Genomic DNA, 21,200 nt, shown 5'->3' on the forward strand with positions numbered 1-21,200 from the left:
TAAAAATCTTTGATTTACTCATTAAAAAGTTAAAAATCTATGTTAATCAAGCACTAAGATTTGGGGTCGAATGAGATAGCTGAATAATTAGGTTGCAATATCATAACTGAGGGGTCTTGGGCTTGAATCCCACCGGGGTTGTCCCCAGAGTGCCTATTGAAAAATACAAGTGTTAAGGTTTCAACTTACACTTCCCTGAGGTTTGGTAAGGCTGCCAAGACTGAAGGCACTTCACCGGTTAAGAAATTGTTCTCAAGATGACTGTAAGAAATAAATGCGTGAGTCCTCCATCAAAAAGTGAAAATAACAAAACCAGTCATTGAAATGCTTATTACATGATCTTCAAATTGATGCATCCACTTAAGTCAGGTATTGGACCAGTGAGTGAGTTGTTATCAAGCCACCTGAAATAATTAATGAGGCATCAAAAGTAGATATATCAACAAATGCATTAGATCTATTAAAACTTACAACTCAACTAAGCTAACCAAAGTTGGCAGTTCTGAAGGAACATTCCCTGTCAAATTTTTTCCAGATAAATGACTGCAAAAAGATGAAGCAGCACTTGGAATCAGTTTAACGCATGACATAGCAAGAAGAGAATGAATAATAGTAAGCTACTAACCAAAAACATAAAGGAGCAAAACAGGAATTCAAATTACATTGATACTATTCTCGGCTGTTGATCCAATGTACATTGCACCCATGACCAAGGAACTGGTAAGCATGGATCACCACCTTCTTGTGCCCAATCAGCTAATGGATAAAGTGAACATAGACTAGCAACAATTGATGCTGTAGTTGTAAAAGCCTTACATTAGTTATTCCCACAAATTACAGTTTCTTTCTTGGTGGTATATCCACAAAACTTATTAAAGTAATTTAATCATGAAAGGATAAGTATAAAAACATTGAAATCTAGAATGTGCACATACCATCTTGAGAACCACTATTAATCTGCACATATTTGTTTATCTCCAAAGCATTCAAGATAGGCCCCCTGGATGAATCATATGTTTTGGCAAATGCAAATGATAAAACGTAAGGAAGGGATATGTTGGGGTATCCCGGTTCGTACAACCTGAACCTGCCTTGAGCATTTTCTTGAACATTTACTGAGGCTTTGGTGTACTCAGGCATGCCTGGAAGCATAAGCCTGAATTTTCTGGTTTCGTTCGGTCCCAAATCTTCAAGTTCGGCAAAGTAAGAGAATGCCCAACCAAAACCAGGGAAACCCTCCAAGTTCAATCGATAAGTTAATGTTCCATTTCGACCAACTACTGCTGTTTGCATCACTTTCTCTGGTGGTCTGTCATTTCTGTCAACATCTATGGACTTTCTAGTTGACACTTTGTCCGTTCCAGATGCAACATCAACAAGAAAATTTGCCCTCCTTAAAGAGTCAGACTCCCATATTCTATCAAATGGATCATCAGGATATCTGGAACATACAAAGTCAGAAAAGAAGTAGAAAGGTGAAAACTGGATTAGTAAAAATATTGTCTTGGCAATTGAAATGTTATTGGAGTTTGGGAATTAACAGCATATTCTCATACAGCCAAACTATTCCCTACTCACTAGCTACAAATAAGCACAATTTAAGATGCTATGGTTTATGTATATAAATTCATGTCACAAGAAATATTTCCAAATATTTTCGGAAGTTCCTCCAAGGGCTGAATCACTTTCTATCTTCCATCCCTGTGGTCTGTGTAATCTTTATTTGCACTTAGCTTGTCAATAAAGTTGTAGCAGTAATTCTTTTCTGAGAAAATGTAACTCGCAAGTGCATATCATTTGAGTGGATGACATCAAACTTTGCCAAATCTTTTCCCTCCTAACAATTGTGAAATACTGTGGTGGTGCCTAGCTAATTGGCGCCACCATTGGTATTTTGGAAACTTTAAGAGGAGCATAAGCCATACATATAATTAGTAGTTCAACTATTTAAAAAATATATCTTCTAAAAACTGAGCAGTTTTTATAAAAAAAAAAATTATGACGAGGAACCCTTGTTGAAGCGAGGGAAAACTTCAAGTGGGGCCCCGCGACCACCCTGCCTTATGTGGCTCATCTCTGAAAGCTACGGACACACCCATGCACCAGCGGGGTTTGATCCGGGGATTTCAACTCATCACCTTCACAACCACCCCACTGGCCATGTGGGTGACCCCCGCGGATAATCACAGTGATGTCAACTAATTCAAGGCATAACATTGGTAAGAATTGTTAGGGGCTATGTCACATGGGTGCGGGTGCGGGCGCGGGTGCGGGTGCGGGTGCGGGTGCGGGGATTCGGCACTTCCAAAAAACCCGGGTGCGGGGGTGCGGCAGGGGCAAAAATGTAATAAGTAATATATATATATATATATATATATATATATATATAAAGGGGGTTGGGGAATAGGCGGGGTTTTTTTTTAAAAAGGGGGTTGGGGAATAGGCGGGTTTTTTTTTTTAAACTTTGCAGCTGTCAGGCAGCTGCTGTCAGCAGCTGCCTGTCAGCAGGCAGCTGCTGACAGCAGCTGACAGACAGCTGCTGCAGCTGTGCTGACAGCACAGCTGACAGCTGCTGTCAGCAGCTGTGCTGACAGCTGCTGTCAGCAGCTGTGCGTGAAAACTGAAAAACTTACTTTATGCTAGGCAGCTGACAGACTAGCATAAAGTTTTTTAAAAAAAAATTCGAAGCCCATTTGGGCATTTTTTTTTTTTTAAAAATGGACATTAATGATCCTGGGTGCGGTCAACGCACCCAGGATCGAGTTGACCGCACCCGGTGCGGCACCCGCACCCGCGTCGAGTCGCGTCGACGCGGGTGCGGCACCCTCCTAGCCGAATCCCTGTGACATAGGTTAGGGGTAAAAAAAAAGCTTGGTAAACTTGATGGTACGGCTAAAAAAGGGTACAAATGAACAACACCCACCCACACAATCAGCACAAGAGCACATGTTTTCAAGCCCAAAACAGGTTATGTTGGAAAACACAGAACTTTAATAGATCATAAAATTGAATCCATAAAATCCCCATCCATAATTTATTGAACCATAAGATAAACAAATCACATTAACTAGTAGTCTCATTATACAAGAAGCGGAACCATCTGCCACATGTCCATGGTCAATCTTGATGTTCACATGTTTCATGAAAAAGAACCCATGAAACAATCTGAGGAAGGTCGTTAAAAAATGTTTTGTGCATGGACATATTAAATACACCAACACTAATGAGTGGATGCATGAGGAAAAAATAATGGACCCACTACAAAATAGCAAAAGAAGTAATACCTGATGGGCAGAGTGTCCTCAGCCCCAAAATTAATTCTTGCTGAAACTCTAAGAAAATACCGAGTTTCAAAGTCAGTATAGTACATTGAGTCACTAAACTGTCGAAGCTCAAGTGTAGAAATAAATGGAACTCCAGTAGAAGTATTAGATAGGCACACACTAATTGAATCTGAAGTCGCTAAGAAGATCGACTCCAGAACTTCTATAGTGTTAGCATCAGAGATTACAACTGTTGACCAGTGAGTTGCTCCAATTGTGATGTCAAACTTTGGATAGACACTGCTATTGTCAAAATGCCCATACAAAAATGTTGCTCTTACAAGATAGCGAGTTCTAGATTTAACATCTAGTGTATAACAATACTTCCGAGTATCTGGAGGGAAGTGTCTGAGTGTCTGATACTGCTTCCGGTTCTCACCTACTACAGAAATATTTGCTGTTTCACCGTAGACATTTTTATTATCTGGAATCCACTGAAGTCCAATTTCATCAGTATAGTTCTCCATACCACCACAATCAATGCTTATAAAGCCTGTCCATTATTATGTTAACAACATTTCAAGAACAGAACTGAAGATAAAAACACTTTTAATATAATGTACTTATGACATTCCAAAACAAACTAACATAAGGAATTAATGGCAATGAAAAGGTGAATGAATCAAATGAACATAAAGAAACAAAGTTATAAACTACACATGAGATACTCATTTCCTGAGATCTGCAGAAGTTGATGACTCCAGAGCAGGAATAATGGCATAGGACTATATCTCAAAGTCTCACAAACATAAATTATTGATAGACCTCTTGCATAAAATTTCTCCAGAAATGAATTATGATAGTGACAAAGTAGGTCATCAGCCAGACAGTGGCACCAAAGACAGAGTGTTCCATTGCTTCAGTTGATTGTGATGTGAATCTAATGGTACACTGTAAAAGATAATTTGGTGTGCAACACATCTAGTACATCCTTGAATGTGTTATATTGTATCCATATTCTTCTGTTTCCAAATTACAGTTAAAATAGAAGGGGAAGATTTGTGGGATCCAATAAGAACACAGTAGCAAAGTTGTGAAACCCACTATACAGTTAATTTTGAAATGATTCTTGGAGATCAATTGCTTGTGATAAGTTGGTCTCTGGCACACTTTACATACCTTTATTGAAAGAAAGCACCTCTTGTCCACTAGTTATTTATTTTTTAACTTTGTTTATATACATAAAACTGTAGTCCCTTAAGAGCATTCTGTTTATTATACTCTGTATACATTAACCTAATAAAAGCTAGAGAGGTCCCTACCCCTTTCTCTTCACTCATCTCTCCTTTTCCTTTTTCTTCACCTTGGTTTTCCACATCACCTAGTGTTGCTGCCAATAATAGCAGGGTCAGGATGTAGAGACCTGTACAAATGTATATATGTACATATATATAGGCATATACATAATTTTTTTTATCTTTTTTTTGTATGTCTTTTTTATTCTTTAGAGCTAGTCCTTACTAGCCATTAGGACTAGTCTAACGGTTAAATTTATAGCCATCAGACCAGTCTAATGGCTATTGTTAAAATATGTAATCTCATATAATATCTCATATGTAATCTCATAGACATGTAATGTTTTATCTCCTTTCTAGTTAGGATTTTTCGTTTAATTAATTCTAGTTAAAATACAACTAGAATTAGCCAAACCAGTCCATCATTGGACTGATTTGGCCTTTACCTTTTTGACTAGTAAAAAAGGTAAATCCAAAAAGAGTTGTTGGACTCCCCAACAGCTCTATTAGAGCCGTTGGAGAGTCCAACAGCTCTTAAGGCTTCTCTCTACCTCTCTATAAATATGGGGCTATTCCCCTTGTAAAGACTACTCTTGTTTTGGGTTTTTATCTCAAATCAATAAAATTGTTTATTTTCATTTTTATACCCGTTTCGGGTTGTGTGTATTCTTAAGTTCTCTTTGTGAACCTTTGTGATTCTTATGGTGTATTTGTGAGAACTTGTTGAGAGACATTTGTTGTAGCGTATTTTTCACTTTCTTACATGGTATCAGAGCAAGGTCGGTGGACGTGTATTGGAAAGCGTGTCATGCAACTACTCTTCAAGAAAGTGAAGTCTCTTTAAAAGAGTGATCGTGTCTAGCCTTGAAGGGCGTGGAAGGCTACTTATTTTCGATCTTTGTGGTTAAAATATTCCTCTTCCCACTTGCTTTTTTTTCCCCTCTCATTCCCAAGCTTGTAAAATGGATGACAATGATAATGTCACCATTAAGTCCATAAAACTCAACGATTCAAACTATGTAACATGGGCTTCAATCATGAAGCATCTTATTTGGGGAAAGGGTCTATGGGGCTTAGTTGATGGAACCGATAAGGAAACTAAACTAACGCTCACTAAAGAAGAAGGTGGAAGAGAAGTACCTCTTTCGGAGGTGGAAAAAACTAAGGCCATCTCCACATATGAAAAAGAATGGAAAGAATGGAGAATGGGCCACGCCAAGATCATGTCTTGGCTAATTTCTAGTGTAGACATAAAGAAGTGTTCAAGTCTCGCAAAATTTGAACATGCTAATGATGCGTGGGAATATCTTAAGAGAATGTATTATCTTAAAGATATTGCTCATATATGTAACTTACAAGAAAAGGTTCGGAATATGGTTCAAGGGGAGAGAAGTATTAGAGAATACTACAATAGCTTATCCGAACTATGGGAAGAGTTGGCTCTTCTTGAACCAAAGTGGCATTGTCCACAAGACATTGAGCTTCGCCAAAATCAAGTAAATGCGGAGCATTTTTTTTAATTTATAAATGTGTTGAGACCCAAATTTGAATCAACCAAGTCCGGTCTTCTACATCGAGGAAATGTTCCCTCTATTGAAGATACCATTGAAGAGCTAAGTATGGAAGAAAATAGACTCAAGAAACGAGTCGACAAAAGCGATGATGATACAGTTTTAGCTGTATCTAGACCAGGTAATCACATTCGCACATACAAACCTCCACATATTGGGAGAATAAACAATGAAAGGCAAGGAGGCGATTTTGAAAGGAGAAAAGTTATTTGTTATTACTGTCATGAACCCGGACATGTTAAAACTTACTGTCTAAAGTTGAAAAAATCTTATGAGAAGAAGGTAGCTGTTGTTGAATCAAAAGAATCAAATGAGACATCCATTGGAAAGATGTCCCTGTCTCAGCTGGTGGAGGCTCTACAACCTCTTCTTAAAGGAACTTCTCCCTCAGCTGGAGTTGCGATCTCTTCTGTTGGCACCTCCGATCCAGGTAAACCCCTATGGCTTCTTGACTCTGGTGCTTCTTTTCACATGACACCAAATTTAAAATTACTGTCGCATTGTTATGACTCAAGTGGATCGAGTGTTTTTACTGCAGATGGAACATCCCTTGAGATAAAAGGAATAGGAAATTTCGAAAATAACTCTCAAAACTCAAAAGGATTTTGTGTTCCAAAGATTAGATATATCTCCAAACTTAATCTAAATCTCTTATATGTTTCTCAATTAACTGATCATGGGTGTAATGTTTCCTTCTCTTCTCATGATTGTCAAGTACAGGATCACCAGTCAGAGAAGCTGATTGGGGAAGGCCATAGAAAAGGAAACTTATATTACATGGATTTTTTGGAATTACCCAAGAAAACATTATGCTGCAATGTTCAAAAAGTAGGCTTGGATCTTTTACACCAAAGATTTGGTCACCCTTGTATATCCAAGCTTCAGTACTTTCCAAACATGGAAAAAATTTATAATTTTGAAACTTTCACTTGTGAAAAATGTATTCTTGGAAAAATGAAACGACTAGCATTTCAAGAAAGAACTTTTGTCTCCACTCGACCACTTGAATTAATTCACTCTGATGTTTGGGGTCCTGCACCAGTTACGTCAAAAGGTGGGTTTTTATACTATGTAATTTTCGTGGATGACTTTACACGATATACCTGGATTTACTTTCTCAAACACAAATTTGAAGTGTTCTCTTTTTTTCAAATATTTCATAATATGGTCAAAAATCAATTTAAGAATGATATTTCAATATTTCGCACTGATTCAGGAGGAGAATTTTTATCAACTGAATTTAAAGAATATTTGAACTCACATGGAATTTCACACCAAAAATCTTGTCCCTATACCCCTCAACAAAATGGGTTAGCTGAGAGAAAACACAGACATATTATAGAAACAACTAGAACACTACTTATCACACATCAAGTTCCTAAAGGTTTTTGGGCCGAAGCTATTTTGACTGTTGTGTATCTTATTAATAGGATGCCCTCATCCTCAATAAAGAATATTTCTCCTATTGAAAAGCTTTGTAAACAAAAACCTGATTATTCTAGACTGAGGGTGTTTGGGTGCAAGTGCTTTGTTTTTACAGATAAGAATAATAAATTCTCTCCCCGTGCTATACCCTGTACTTTTTTAGGATATGCAAATAATAAAAAATGATACAGATGTTTTGACCCTAAAAACAATAAGTTATACGTTTCAAGGAATGTATCATTTCTAGAAAATGAGATCTAGTTCCAAAGGATAGTGTAAGAGAAATTGATCTAGATGATCAAATGGATGTGATTGATTCTGATCCTCATAGAAATAGTCAAGATTGTATTCAATACTCTAGACGAGGAAATTTAGAAAGACAGTGTGCCCTGGATAAATACACAAGGGAACATGAATCTGCCTCTTCGTCTAGAAAATCCACTAGGATCTCGAGGGTTCCTGCAAAGTTTGTGTCATATCAGTCTTTTTCACCAAAACATCAAGCCTTTATTGCTCTAATTCATTCCTATGAAGAACCTCCCAGTTATGATATAGCTAAGGATCAACCAGAATGGGTCAAGGCTATGAAAGTCGAATTAGAAGCCTTAGAAAAAGCAAATACTTGGACCATTCAAGACCATCCTCCAAACAACAAGAAACCTATTGGTTGTCGCTGGGTGTACAAGGTGAAAACCAAGAGTAATGGTACTCTTGAAAGATTCAAGGCCCGGTTGGTGGCAAAAGGCTATTCCCAAGAATATGGAATAGACTATGAAGAGACCTTTGCCCAGTAGCTAGAATGACCACTGTTAGAATCTTAATAGCTCTTGCATCAATAAAGGGATTGCATATCTTTCAAATGGATGTTAAAAATGCTTTTCTAAATGGAACTTTAGCTGAAGAAGTATACATGGACCCACCACCAGGAATGAATATACCTAAAGGGAAAACACTTCGCCTAAACAAGGCTTTATATGGTCTCAAACAAGCTCCAAAAGCTTGGTATGATAAGTTTAGTAAGGTTATGCTTGATTTTGGTTTTCGATTTTGTCTTACTGACACAGCTTTGTTTGTTAAGAATTCTGATGCAGGTATTATCATCCTTCTACTCTATGTTGACGATATGATCATCACTGGAAGTGATAAACAGGGAGTTTATGATATTAAAAAATTTCTCAAAACACATTTTGAAATGAGTGATTTGGGTTTTTTGAAATATTTTCTTGGTATAGAAGTTGCCTACTCACCTAGAGGTTACTTGCTAACTCAATCTAAGTTTGCATTAGATATTGTTGCCAGGTCAGGTATTTCAGATGAAAGACATGTTGATACTCCTGAGATTGTGAATGTCAAAATGAAGATTAATGATGGAGAGCCACTCGAGAATCCGACTCCGTATAGGCAACTTGTTGGGGCTCTATCGTATCTATCTATCACAAGACCTGACATTACACATGCGGTCCATACAGCCAGTCAATTTCAACATGCTCCAACTTCTGTTCATATGGGAGCAGTTTTGCGTATTATTAGATATATCAAAAATTCTATTTCTCGAGGATTATTTTTATCCGCTTCCTCTAACTTAGAATTGCTTGCTTATACTGATGCAGATTGGGGTGGTGATCCAAATGACTGTCACTCAACTACAGGTTTTTGTGTCTTTTTGGGAGAATCTTTGGTGTCTTGGCGATGTAAGAAGCAACAAAAGGTCTCTCTCTCATCAACTGAAACTGAATATAGGGCAATGGCTACAACTACTATGGAATTAGTCTGGCTTCGACGTCTACTTTCCGATATGGGAGTTGAAAGTCCAAAAGCATCAAATCTGTGTTGTGACAACAAGAGCTCTATCTATATTGCAAGCAATCGGACATTTCATGAACACACCAAGCATATAGAAATAGATTGCCATTATGTTCGAGAAGAATTTTTGCGTGGCACCATCAATCTTCCTTATGTTGCTTCAGAATATCAGCTGGCCGATTTCTTCACCAAGCATCTCGCTGCTCCTAGGTTTCACTTTCTCTTAGGCAAACTTTCGGTTATCCAACCGTAAGTTTGAGGGGGAGTGTTAAAATATGTAATCTCATATAATATCTCATATGTAATCTCATAGACATGTAATGTTTTATCTCCTTTCTAGTTAGGATTTTTCGTTTAATTAATTCTAGTTAAAATACAACTAGAATTAGCCAAACCAGTCCATCATTGGACTGATTTGGCCTTTACCTTTTTGACTAGTCAAAAAGGTACCTTTTTTACCAAGTCAAAAAGGTAAATCCAAAAAGAGCTGTTGGACTCCCCAACAGCTCTATTAGAGCCGTTGGAGAGTCCAACGGCTCTTAAGGCTTCTCTCTACCTCTCTATAAATATGGGGCTATTCCCCTTGTAAAGACTACTCTTGTTTTGGGTTTTTATCTCAAATCAATAAAATTGTTTATTTTTCATTTTTATACCCGTTTCGGGTTGTGTGTATTCTTAAGTTCTCTTTGTGAACCTTTGTGGTTCTTATGGTGTATTTGTGAGAACTTGTTGAGAGACATTTGTTGTAGCGTATTTTTCACTTTCTTACAGCTATTAGGAGCATTGGAGCCCTCTTTGGTGTATATATTGGGGATTCTATCCCCTTGTTTCTCATGCATTCGTTGTGCATTGGAGCCCTTAATAAAATAATATTTTTTGAGTGTTGTGTGTGCTCTCTTGAGATACTTTCTTGTGCCCTTAGTGGCTTGATTTGAAGGACTTTGTGTGCATTGTACCCATGATCTTGATGTTCGTGGACCTTCATTTATGGGTGACTATTCCATTACATGGTATCAAAGTCATTAGGCTATTGACTCTTGAAGTTGAAGATTTAAAGCATCTCATTTGAAGAGGTTGCAGTTCGTGTGATCATAACTTACAAAGAATTGGTGATTCAAGTGATTGCTCTCTCTCTCTCTCTCTCTCTCTCTCTCTCTCTCTCTCTCTCTCTCTCTCTTGGTTTTCACCTATAGAGGACAAAGAGATCGTCATTATTGTGCCCATCAAGCTCAATGACACAAATTACATGATGTGGTCTTCTATTATGAAACACTGCATATGGAGAAAGGGTTTATAAGAATTGGTGTATGGTTCCGATAGAGAACCTAAGCTAGTTCTCATCAAAGTTGATAAGGGAAAGATGAACTCCAAGAAGAAGAGAAAACAAAGGCGGTGACTGAGTATGAAAAGAAGTAAAAAGAATGGAGAATGGGACACTAAAAATTAATGGTGTGGCTTATCAATAATGTAGATACCCTAATGCCATCTTCATGAAAAAAACTTACCTGATTCTTGCACTTAGCTTCTCTATCTTGCTTAACATCCTTTTTCATGCTTCATAAACATTAGTGTTTAACCTCCAAGAGCAGGAATTCTTTATAGCAATTATGATTAGAGGATAAGTAAGCATTTTTGTTGGTCCAATAGGCCAGGAAATGCAAATTTTAATTTTGTTGGTTCAAAAGGCCAAGAAGTGGATATTTTATCTATCAGATATTCATGATAGAGCAGTTAATGTTGAGGAATATAATGCTACTAAAGCTATTGAAACAACCCACCCAGGGACAAGATCAGAGTGACTCAACTGCTGATTAAGGTGTAAGGTTGAGAATGCCATCAAATTGTATATTTCATTAAAGAATTAGATTTACATTTGTACCATCAACCGCTACTGGAATTCAGTTTCAGTTAGGAGTGATATATATATATATATATATATATATATATATATATATATATATATATATATATATTGTAACCGAAATACCCAGCAAGGGTATTTCGGTCTTTTCACTGTAATAGGCGTCAGCCTATTAGGGGCTGACAACCCTTTTTCACCTTTTTACTTTTTGTTTTTTATAATTTTTTGTTTTTTACTGTTGGGCCAGCTCCAATATAGCTGTTGGAGCTGCTCCCAACCGTTGGGAGCAGCCCAACAGCGATATTGGCTGCCCCCTTTAGCCTCTTGTATTATAAATAGGCCTCATGGCATTTGTATTATTTCATCTCTTTTTCAAGAGAGTTTTCTATGCAATATACTTTCTCAATTGACCCTTGTGTGGGTGGTGTGATTATTCAATCAAGTGTTCCCACTTGATTGAGGTGTCTGTTCTTGCATATTCATCGGATTCGATCCACTTCATTACATGGTATCAGAGCTTGGGTGTTCCAAAAGCCATTTTTAGAGAAGATCATGACAATATCAAGAGGAGGATCGTGAGCTTGGCAAAATACAACAAATCACGAATTGTTGCATCGAGAAGCGAACCACTTCGAAAAAAAAGTCATGTTTTCTTCCTCGTTCTCTTTCTTTTTTTCTCTCTCTCTCTCTATCCACTTGTTGTAAATGGAGAATGAGAGGGAGATAATAGTCCTCATTCCCATAAGCCTAAATGACACAAACTATGTGACGCGGGCATCCATAGTAAAACATAAAATATGAGAAAATGGACTTTGGAAATTGGTTGACGATACCGAAAAGGAGCCTAAAGGCCCTAAACTCATTCTTACAAAAGTCGAGAATGGAAAAGAAGTTGCGCTTCAAGGAGAGGAAATGGCTAAAACCGTTTCCGAATATGAGAAAAGATGGAAGGAATGGAGGATGGGTCATTCAAAATTATTGGATGGCTCCTCAATAGTGTGGACATCCAAAAGTGTTCTAGTTTGGCAAAGTTTGACTTCGCTAGTGATGCATGAAAATACCTTAAAGACATGTATAGTCGTAAGGATATCACACATATATGTAATGTCAAAAATAAAGTAAGGACCATGACTCAAGAAGAAATGAGCATAAGAGAATACTACAATGTTGTATCTCTCTCCTTTGGGATGAATTGGCTCTTCTTGAACCAAAGTGGCATTGCCCACAAGATGTTGAACTCCGCGAAAATCAAATCAAAGCAGAGCATTTTTATCAATTCATAAATGGGCTTAGGCCCGAATTTGAAGGAACTAAATCCGCTATTCTTCATAGAGAAGGGGTTCCTTCCATAGTTAAAACTCTTGAAGAATTAACGATGGAAGAAAATAGATTGAAAAAGTCATCCACTTTTAAAGACGAAGAATCCGTGCTAGATATGTCAAAGCCTGAAAATCATACCAAGAGCTATAAACCACCTCATTTTTTAAGAAATGAGAATGGTAGAAATCCCAACAACTATGAAAAGAGAGGTGATCATGATTTTAAAAATAGTGAAAAAATTATTTGTTATCATTGTTATGAACTGGGATACATCAAACCTTTTTGCCCCAAAAGAAAGGAGGATCATAAAGAAGACAAAAGAGTGGCTTCGGTTGAAAGGAGTGAAATGGACGACTCTAAATGCATCGACTCGCTCTCTTTAGCTCAACTAATAGAGGCACTACAACCTATGCTTAAAGTTTAAGCTACTTCTTATTCGGGAGTGGCCATATCTACAAGTGACAACCATGGTAAGACCTCTTGGATCCTTGACTTTGGTGTTTCATTTCATATGACTCCTAATGAGTCTATATTGACCGAATGCAAGTTTAATTCAAATGATTCTTGTGTTTCAACTGCCGATGACACATCTTTGAAAATTAAAAGTTTTGGTATTTATCAAAAAACACATATCTTTCACGTACCAAACATTAGAGTAGTACCAAAATTAAATTTAAATCTTTTATCGGTTTCTCAAATTGCGAATTATGGTTACAAAATAGTTTTTTCATCTAATGATTGTCTAATACAGGATTTCCAGTCCGAGAAGCCGATTGGGTGAGGCAATAGAAGAGGAGATCTCTATGTCATAGACAATCTTGAATTACCAAAACAATTTTTTTATAATTTTATGGAAAAAAAAGATTTAAAAATTTGGCACAAAAGACTATGACACCCTAGTGTGACCAAATTACAATTATTTTAATTTATTTCAAATTGTAAAGAAAAAAAATTTGTATATGAATATTGCATTCTTGGCAAAATGAAGTCTTTACCTTTTGGACAAAGACACCTTATAACTAAGAATCCATTTGAATTAGTGCATTCGGATGTATTGGGACCGGCTACGGTCGTGTCCAAAGGAGGTGTTTTCTATTATGTTGTGTTTGTAGATGATTATTGTAGATACTCTTGGATATTCTTTCTAAAACACAAATCAGAAGTATTTGATTGTTTTAAAAAAAATTATAGTTATATAAAGAATCAATTTAAAACCAATATTCAAATCTTTAGAACTGATTCCAGGAGTTTGAAAATTATATTGACCTAAATAAGATTGTTCATAAAAAATCGTGTCCATACACTCCTCAACAAAATGGACTTGCCGAAAGAAAGCACAAACACATTATTGAGACCACTAGAACACTTCTAGTATCTAGAAATGTTCCAAAAGATTTTTGGGTCGAAGCCGCCCTTACGACGGTCTATTTGATAAATAGAATGCCTTTAAAAAATATTGAAAATGTTTCCCCTATTGAAAAACTTTGTAAAATGTATCATGATTACAAAAGGTTGAGGGTCTTCGAGTGCAAGTGTTTTGTTCTTACCAACAATAATGATAAACTCTCTCCTAAAGCAATTACTTGTGTGTTTTTAAGCTATGGCAAAAACCAAAAAGGATATAGGTGTTATGACATTCAAAGAAACAAATTGTATGTTTCTTGAAATGTTACATTCCTTGAAAATGAAAACGGTTTTAGCAAAGAAAAAATCCAAGAGAGTTGTGATTATTCGTTCCTCTTTGACCTAGTCAATGATAAGTGTGAAAATATTCATGAAAGTGAAGATATGCATGAGGCAAATGAGAATGTGAGAAGGAATCTTGATGATATAGACCTATCTCACAATAATTTACAAACTATGTCACAGGGATTCGGCTAGCAGGGTGCCACACCCGCGTCGACGCGGGTGCGGGTGCGGCACCGGGTGTGGTCAACCCGACCCTGGGTGCGTTGACTGCACCCAGGGTTATTTTGGTCCATTTTTTGGGGTTTTTTTTTTAAAATTGCCCTATGAAATAGGCTACAGAATTTAATATAAAAAATATATAAAAAATTTGCCCTATGAAACTATGTCATAGGGACCCGCCTCGGGGGGAACCCCCGGACCCTCCTTATATATATATATATATATATATTACATTTTTTGCCCCTGCCACACCCCCGCACCCGGGTTTTTTGGAAGTGCTGAATCCCCTCACCCGCACTCGCACCCATGTGACATAGTTTACAAACCTATGCTCGATGTACCGAAGGTCATCCACCATGTGCCCTAGAAAGATACACTCAAAACCAAGAAGATTCTTCTAGCCTTAGAAAATCTATAAGAATTACAAAAGCTCCTAGTAGATTTGTATCATATGATTCTGTTGAACTAAGGTATAGATCGTGTCTAATGGTCATTCACTCGTATTTTGAACCTCAATCATACCATGAGGCTAAACATCATCAGGAATGGGTTAAGGCCATGAACAATGAGTTAGAAGCATTAGAAAGAGCAAAAACTTGAGAAATCCAAACATTACCTAAATGAAGAAAAACTACAAGATGCAGATAGGTATACAAGGTAAAAACCAAATACGATAGAACATTAGAAAGATATAAAGTTAAGTTAGTTGCCAAAGGATACAATCAAGAATATGAGATAGACTATGATGAGACATTTTCCTCAGTCGCTCGAATGACCACAGTTAGAACTCTCATTGCTATAGCATCGATTAGGAAATGGCTTATATTTCAAATGGATGTTAAAATTGCATTTTTAAATGGTAATATAGATGAAAAGGTGTACATGGATCCTCCACCAGGCTTGGTTTTAGCACATAAAAAAACTCTTCGATTACGTAAGGCCTTATATGGCTTGAAACAAGCCCCCAAAGCTTGGTATGATAGGTTTAGTAATATGATGACACAACTTCATTTTAAATCTTGCTTTACTGACACTGCATCGTTTGTTAAGTCTTCTAATGCAGGAATGGTGATCCTACTTCTTTACGTAGATGATATGATAATCACAAAAGATGATAAGCAGGGAGTTAACCATATCAAAGATATGCTTAAAGTCAACTTTGATATGACAGATTTTGGTTTTTTACGATACTTTCTTGGAATAGAAGTTGCTTACTCACATCGTGGTTATTTTTTGTCACAGACTAAATACGCAGCGGAGATCAGTGAAAGATCAGGACTCTCAGATAAAAAATTGGTCGATACTCCGAAAGTCATAAATGCCAAAATGAAGAAAGATGATGGAGAGCCCTTGCAAGATCCAATGCCCTATAGACAAATGATTGGGGCTTTGTCTTATCTTTCTATTATCCGTCCTGATATATCTCATGTTATTCATTCTGCTAGTCAATTTCAGCATGCTCCCACTACAGTGCATATGAGCGTTGTAATAAGAATTGTTAGATATATTAAAAAATTATTAATCTTTGTTTGTTTTTATCATCCTCCTCCTCACTAGAAGTCATTGCATATTCTGATTCTGATTGGAGAGGGGTGTTAAATTGTAATTTGTAAGACAATGTATTTTCTATATATATTTTCTATATATAAAAGAAGATATATATACATATATATATTTCATATATATGTACATGCATCCATCTACTTGTATATATAAAATATATATTTCTTTCTTGTATTGGTTGTAGGGGTATTTCAGTCATTTCTATATTTTACGCATATTCATGTTTTTTAATATGATTGTAATTCCTCCTTTTTATTTTTTCTTATTTTTGTAATTTTTTCCATTTCTTATTTTTGTTTTTTTTTATATAATGTTTTTGTAAACAATCAGTGGTTGACTGTGTACAGTGTACAACAGTCAGCCACTGACTGTGTACACAGTTTTAAAAAGATAGATGTTGGGTTGATTCCCAACGTCTCTAATAAGAGCTGTTGGGAATAGCCCAACGTCTCTTAAGTATGCTTATAAATAAGGGCTATGTGAGCCCATTGTATGCATGTATTACACTAAGGAGTTGTTTACTTAAGCTTATAAACACTTTGCATTTATTGCACTTTCTTTGGTGTAAAGCTTATAAACACAGTGCATTTATTGCACTTCTTTTGTGGTGTAAATCTTATAAACACTGTATATTTATTTTGTGTATTGAGTATTTGAAGTATCAAGTTATTTGAAAACTTTATTGTTTGCAAGGATTCTTCACAAGGGGATGCCAATGATAGACGCTCAACCACTGGTTTATATGTATTTGTAGGTGACTCCCTAATTTCATGGCGATGCAAAAAGCAGCAGAAGGTGTCACTCTCCTCCACTGAAGTTGAGTATTGTACCATAGTGACAACTACGTCTGAGTTAGTGTGGCTCAGACAACTTCTCGAAGACTTGGGGGTTCATATTGCAGAACCTTCAAGATTATGTAATGACAACAAGAGCGTTGTATGCATTGCAAGCAATCATACATTTCATGAGAGGACGAAATTGAGATGGATTGTCACTACGTTCGTGAAGAATTCCTGAAAAAGACCATCACATTGCCCTATGTTCTGTCTGAATATCAATTAGCAGACTTCTTCACCAAAGCGCTTTCGTCTCCAAGATTTCACTTATTACTTGGCAAACTCTCGATTGTTCCACCATGAGTTTGAAGGGGGTGTTAAAATATGTATATACATGTATTGTAACCGAAATACCCAATAAGGGCATTTTGGTCTTTTCACTGTAATAGGTGTTTAGGGGCTGACAACCCTTTTTCACCTTTTTACTTTTTGTTTTTTATAATTTTTTATTTTTTACTGTTGGGCCGCTCCAATATAACTGTTGGAGCTGCTCCCAACAGTCATAAATATGACCGTTGGGAGCAGCCCAACAGCCATATTGGCTGCCCCCTTTAGTCCCTTGTATTATAAATAGGCTTCATGGCCTTTGTATTATTTCATCTCTTTTTCAAGAGAGTTTTCTATGCAATATACTTTTTCATTTGACCCTTGTGTGGGTGGTGTGATTATTCAATCAAGTGTTCTCACTTGATTGAGGTGTGTGTTCTTGCATATTCATCGGATTTGATCCACTTCATTACAAGGAGAACATATGGAAGTCTGTCTAATAGCCTAACTGAGGATGCCTGGGAACAATTCCTGGGTCAATCAAGGAATGCAACAGTGATCAGTTTCTTTCCTAGCACCGTGTTTACCCTAATGGGCATCCCTAAAGGAAACCTAAAGAAGGATGTGTGTGTGTGTGAGTTTGTGTGTTTAGCTCCACACATCGTAACTACTTATTTTATAATTTGCTTCAAATCCAATAGCACCTTCCAGATAATATATAAGACTTGAATAATTTTCCTTTGGTAATGGTGAACCTGTGCCAAGAGATGCCAGGACATGACAATCTCAGATTCAAACTTGATCAATTTTAAGACATGGTAGAGATTTTACATTGCTTCTAACATGTTCTTGACTTCCTTCATGGTATTTCTGGTCAGTTGATTGACATTCCCTTTCAATATAACATAATAATACACATAATAGGATTTCACAAGTCCAACTGGTTGATTCCATGTTGATAAAAAGCACATTGAGCTTATCTTGTGATACCAACTTGATGAAGACTTCTACATAGAGTGTCCATACATATAAGGGGTTGGAACTAAAATTTAGTAATTTACTTGACTATGACATGAAAATGCATAAAAGTGTGAAGACCATGGCTCAAACCAGATCAGTGATATACCGTGAATACTATTAATCAAGAAATTGTTAAAATGTAAAACTGTACATATATGTATATATAATAATATTATATTATTATTATATATATATAAATACATTTTTAATTTCTTTCTTTTCTGTATTTTTTTTCCTTTATTTTTATTTTTTGTCTTTATGTCATCTAGTTCAGTTTCAACTAGAATGACTGTTGCTAGTCAAGTCCTGTCCAGACTTGACTAGCAATAGAGTTGTTGGACTGACACAGTCCAACAGCTCTTAATAGAGCTGTTGGACTGACACATTCCAACAACTCTAAATAGAGCTGTTGGACTGTGCCCAACAGCTCTATTGAGTCCTCTTTCAGCTGTGTATATAAAGGGGTGCAGCCCCTCTTGTATTTCACTCCAATGCTTCTTAAGCAATTGGTTTTTCATATCAATAAAGAATACATTTTTATTTTTATTTTGTTTCCAGTTATACCCTTTTTAAGGGTTATGCTTTAGTGTCATTCTTGACACTTGCTCTTGTTAATCAAAGCTCGTGTTTCGAAGATCCCCATTTCATTTCATGGTATCAGAGCCGCGGAAGTACTAAATCTTGAGGAAAATCTGCCTCGGTTTCCGTGCCCGTTTGCAAAAGTGTTCGCCACTTGAAGAGAAGTGTTTTATCACTTCATTGGAGAAGATTTCACATCTTGTTGTATTGTTTTTTTTTTCTTTCTTTCTCATTTTCCTTCTTGTTTCTCTTCTATCCCTATTCTTTCTCTCCTTGTAATCGATGGATGACAATGATAAAGTCACCATCATGCCTATGAAACTAAACGATACGAACTATGTAACATGGGCTTCAATCATAAAGCACCATATATGGGGAAAAGGCTTATGGGGGATTGTGGATGGTTCCGATTCGGAACCTAAGCTATCTCTTACTAAAAAGGAGGGAGATAAAGACGTCCCTCTATCGGAAGAAGAGAAAATCAAGGCTATTGCCTCATACGAGAAGAAATGGAAAGAATGGAGAATATCTCATGCGAAGATAATGTCATGGCTTATCAATAGCGTTGACATTAAAAAATGCTCAAGTCTTGCCAAATTTGATCATGCCGATAAGGCATGGGAATACCTTAAGAATATGTATTCCCTTAAAGATATTGCACACGTGTGCAACCTCCAAGAAAAAGTTCGAATGATGACACAAGGAGACAAAACTATTCGTGAATATTACAATGGGTTGTCCGAACTTTGGGAAGAACTTTCCCTTTTAGAACCAAAGTGGCATTGTGCCGAAGACATCGAGCTTCGTCAGAAACAACTCGATGTTGAACATTTTTACCAGTTTATCACTGGATTAAGGCCGGAATTTGAAACCACTAAATCGGCCCTACTTCACCGGGGAAAAATTCTTTCTATTGTTGAAACTATTGAAGAGTTAACAATGGAAGAAAATCGTCTCCGAAAAGGTTCTTTAAAAATTGAAGATGATTCTGTTTTAGCCGTGTCTAGACCAGGGAATCATGTTCGATCATATAGGACTTCTCACTTTAACCGACAAAATGGTGACTATGATAAGAAGAAAGTTATTTGTCATCACTGTCATGAACCGGGACACTACAGGCCACAATGTCCCAAACTTAAGGAGCTGAGAGAAAAAAGAGTTGCAATTGCTGGATCGGAGCCTAAAGATCAGGATGCACCAGTTTCCCTGGCCCAACTAATGGAGATCCTTCAGCCTCTCATCAAAGGTGCCTCTTCCTCATCTGAAGCTTCAACCGGCGCAGCAGCCTCATCTTTTTCTGATTTAGGTAAAATTTCTTGGCTTCTTGACTCTGGTGCATCTTTTCATATGACCCCAAATAATCAAAGTCTATCCAAATGTGTTAAAAATAAAACAAGTGTGTCAAAGGTGTTTACTGCTGATGGGACTTCTCTTGAAATAGAAGGAATAGGAGATTTTGAAAAAATTTATAAAACAAAAAATTTTTTTATTCCAAAAATTAGACATGTTCCCAAATTAAATTTAAATCTTTTATCTGTATCTCAAATTTCTGATTATGGGTGTAATATTTCTTTTTCTTCTCATGGTTGTTGGGTACAGGATCGCCAGTCAGGCAAGCTGATTGGGGAAGGCCATAGAGAAGGAGGACTCTATTACATGGAGTTTTTGGAAATGCCGAAGAAAGCTTTTTGTTATAATATTCAAAAAATAGAGTTGGAACTGTGGCATAAGAGACTTGGTCACCCACATATAGCCAAAATCCAACATTTTCCAAATCTAGGGAAATTTTGTAACTCTGAATCATTTGATTGTAAAGATTGTATTCTCGGCAAAATGAAAAGATTACCATTTCAAAACAGAACCTTTTTCTCTTCAAGACCACTTGAATTAATACACTCGGATGTTTGGGGTCCTGCACCAGTAATTTCTAAAGGAGGATTTGTTTACTATGTTATTTTTGTCGATGATTTCTCCCGACATACGTGGATGTACTTTCTCAAACATAAGTCTGAAGTATTTTCATACTTTCAAACTTTTCATAATATGGTTAAAAACAAATTTCAAAATGATATTACTATTTTTCGCACAGATTCAGGGGGAGAGTTTTTATCCACAGATTTTCAAAATTATCTTAAATTGCATGGCATCACACATCAAAGATCTTGTCCTTATACACCTCAACAAAATGGACTGGCAGAACGAAAACATCGCCATATTATAGAAACCACTAGAACTTTATTAATAGCAAATCAAGTCCCTAAAGACTTTTGGGCAGAAGCTGCCTTAACTGCCACCTATCTCATTAATAGGATGCCATCTTCTTCGTTACAAAATATCACTCCCATTGAAAAACTTATGAACATTTCTCCAGACTACTCTAGATTAAGAATATTTGGGTGCAAATGTTTCATATTTACTGACAAAAATGATAAACTTTCCCCTTGTGCGATTCCCTGTGCCTTTTTAGGATATGCTGAAAACCAGAAAGG

At 36.6% G+C, this 21,200-nt stretch overlaps 1 protein-coding gene across 3 annotated transcripts in view; it reads right to left on the reverse strand.

Moving 5' to 3' along the window:
* The window catches only part of LOC149841234 (putative LRR receptor-like serine/threonine-protein kinase At1g67720), an 84,369-nt gene that overhangs the window by 54,218 nt on the left and 8,951 nt on the right, over positions 1-21,200 (reverse strand). For 2 of the 3 annotated variants that reach the window (XM_090003706.1, XM_090003707.1), the window contains exons 3-8: positions 3,285-3,816; positions 936-1,441; positions 663-795; positions 472-543; positions 336-404; positions 190-261 (exon numbers count right to left, since the gene is read on the reverse strand). In XM_090003706.1, coding sequence (XP_089859832.1) covers positions 190-261; positions 336-404; positions 472-543; positions 663-795; positions 936-1,441; positions 3,285-3,816 — 1,384 coding nt within the window. The remainder of the gene's footprint in view (positions 1-189; positions 262-335; positions 405-471; positions 544-662; positions 796-935; positions 1,442-3,284; positions 3,817-21,200) is intronic. The other variant, XM_090003708.1, reaches the window with a different exon arrangement.

Source organism: Nuphar pumila, chromosome 4, assembly GCF_984573655.1.
Source record: "Nuphar pumila chromosome 4, dmNupPumi1.hap1.1, whole genome shotgun sequence".
NCBI lineage: Eukaryota > Viridiplantae > Streptophyta > Magnoliopsida > Nymphaeales > Nymphaeaceae > Nuphar > Nuphar pumila.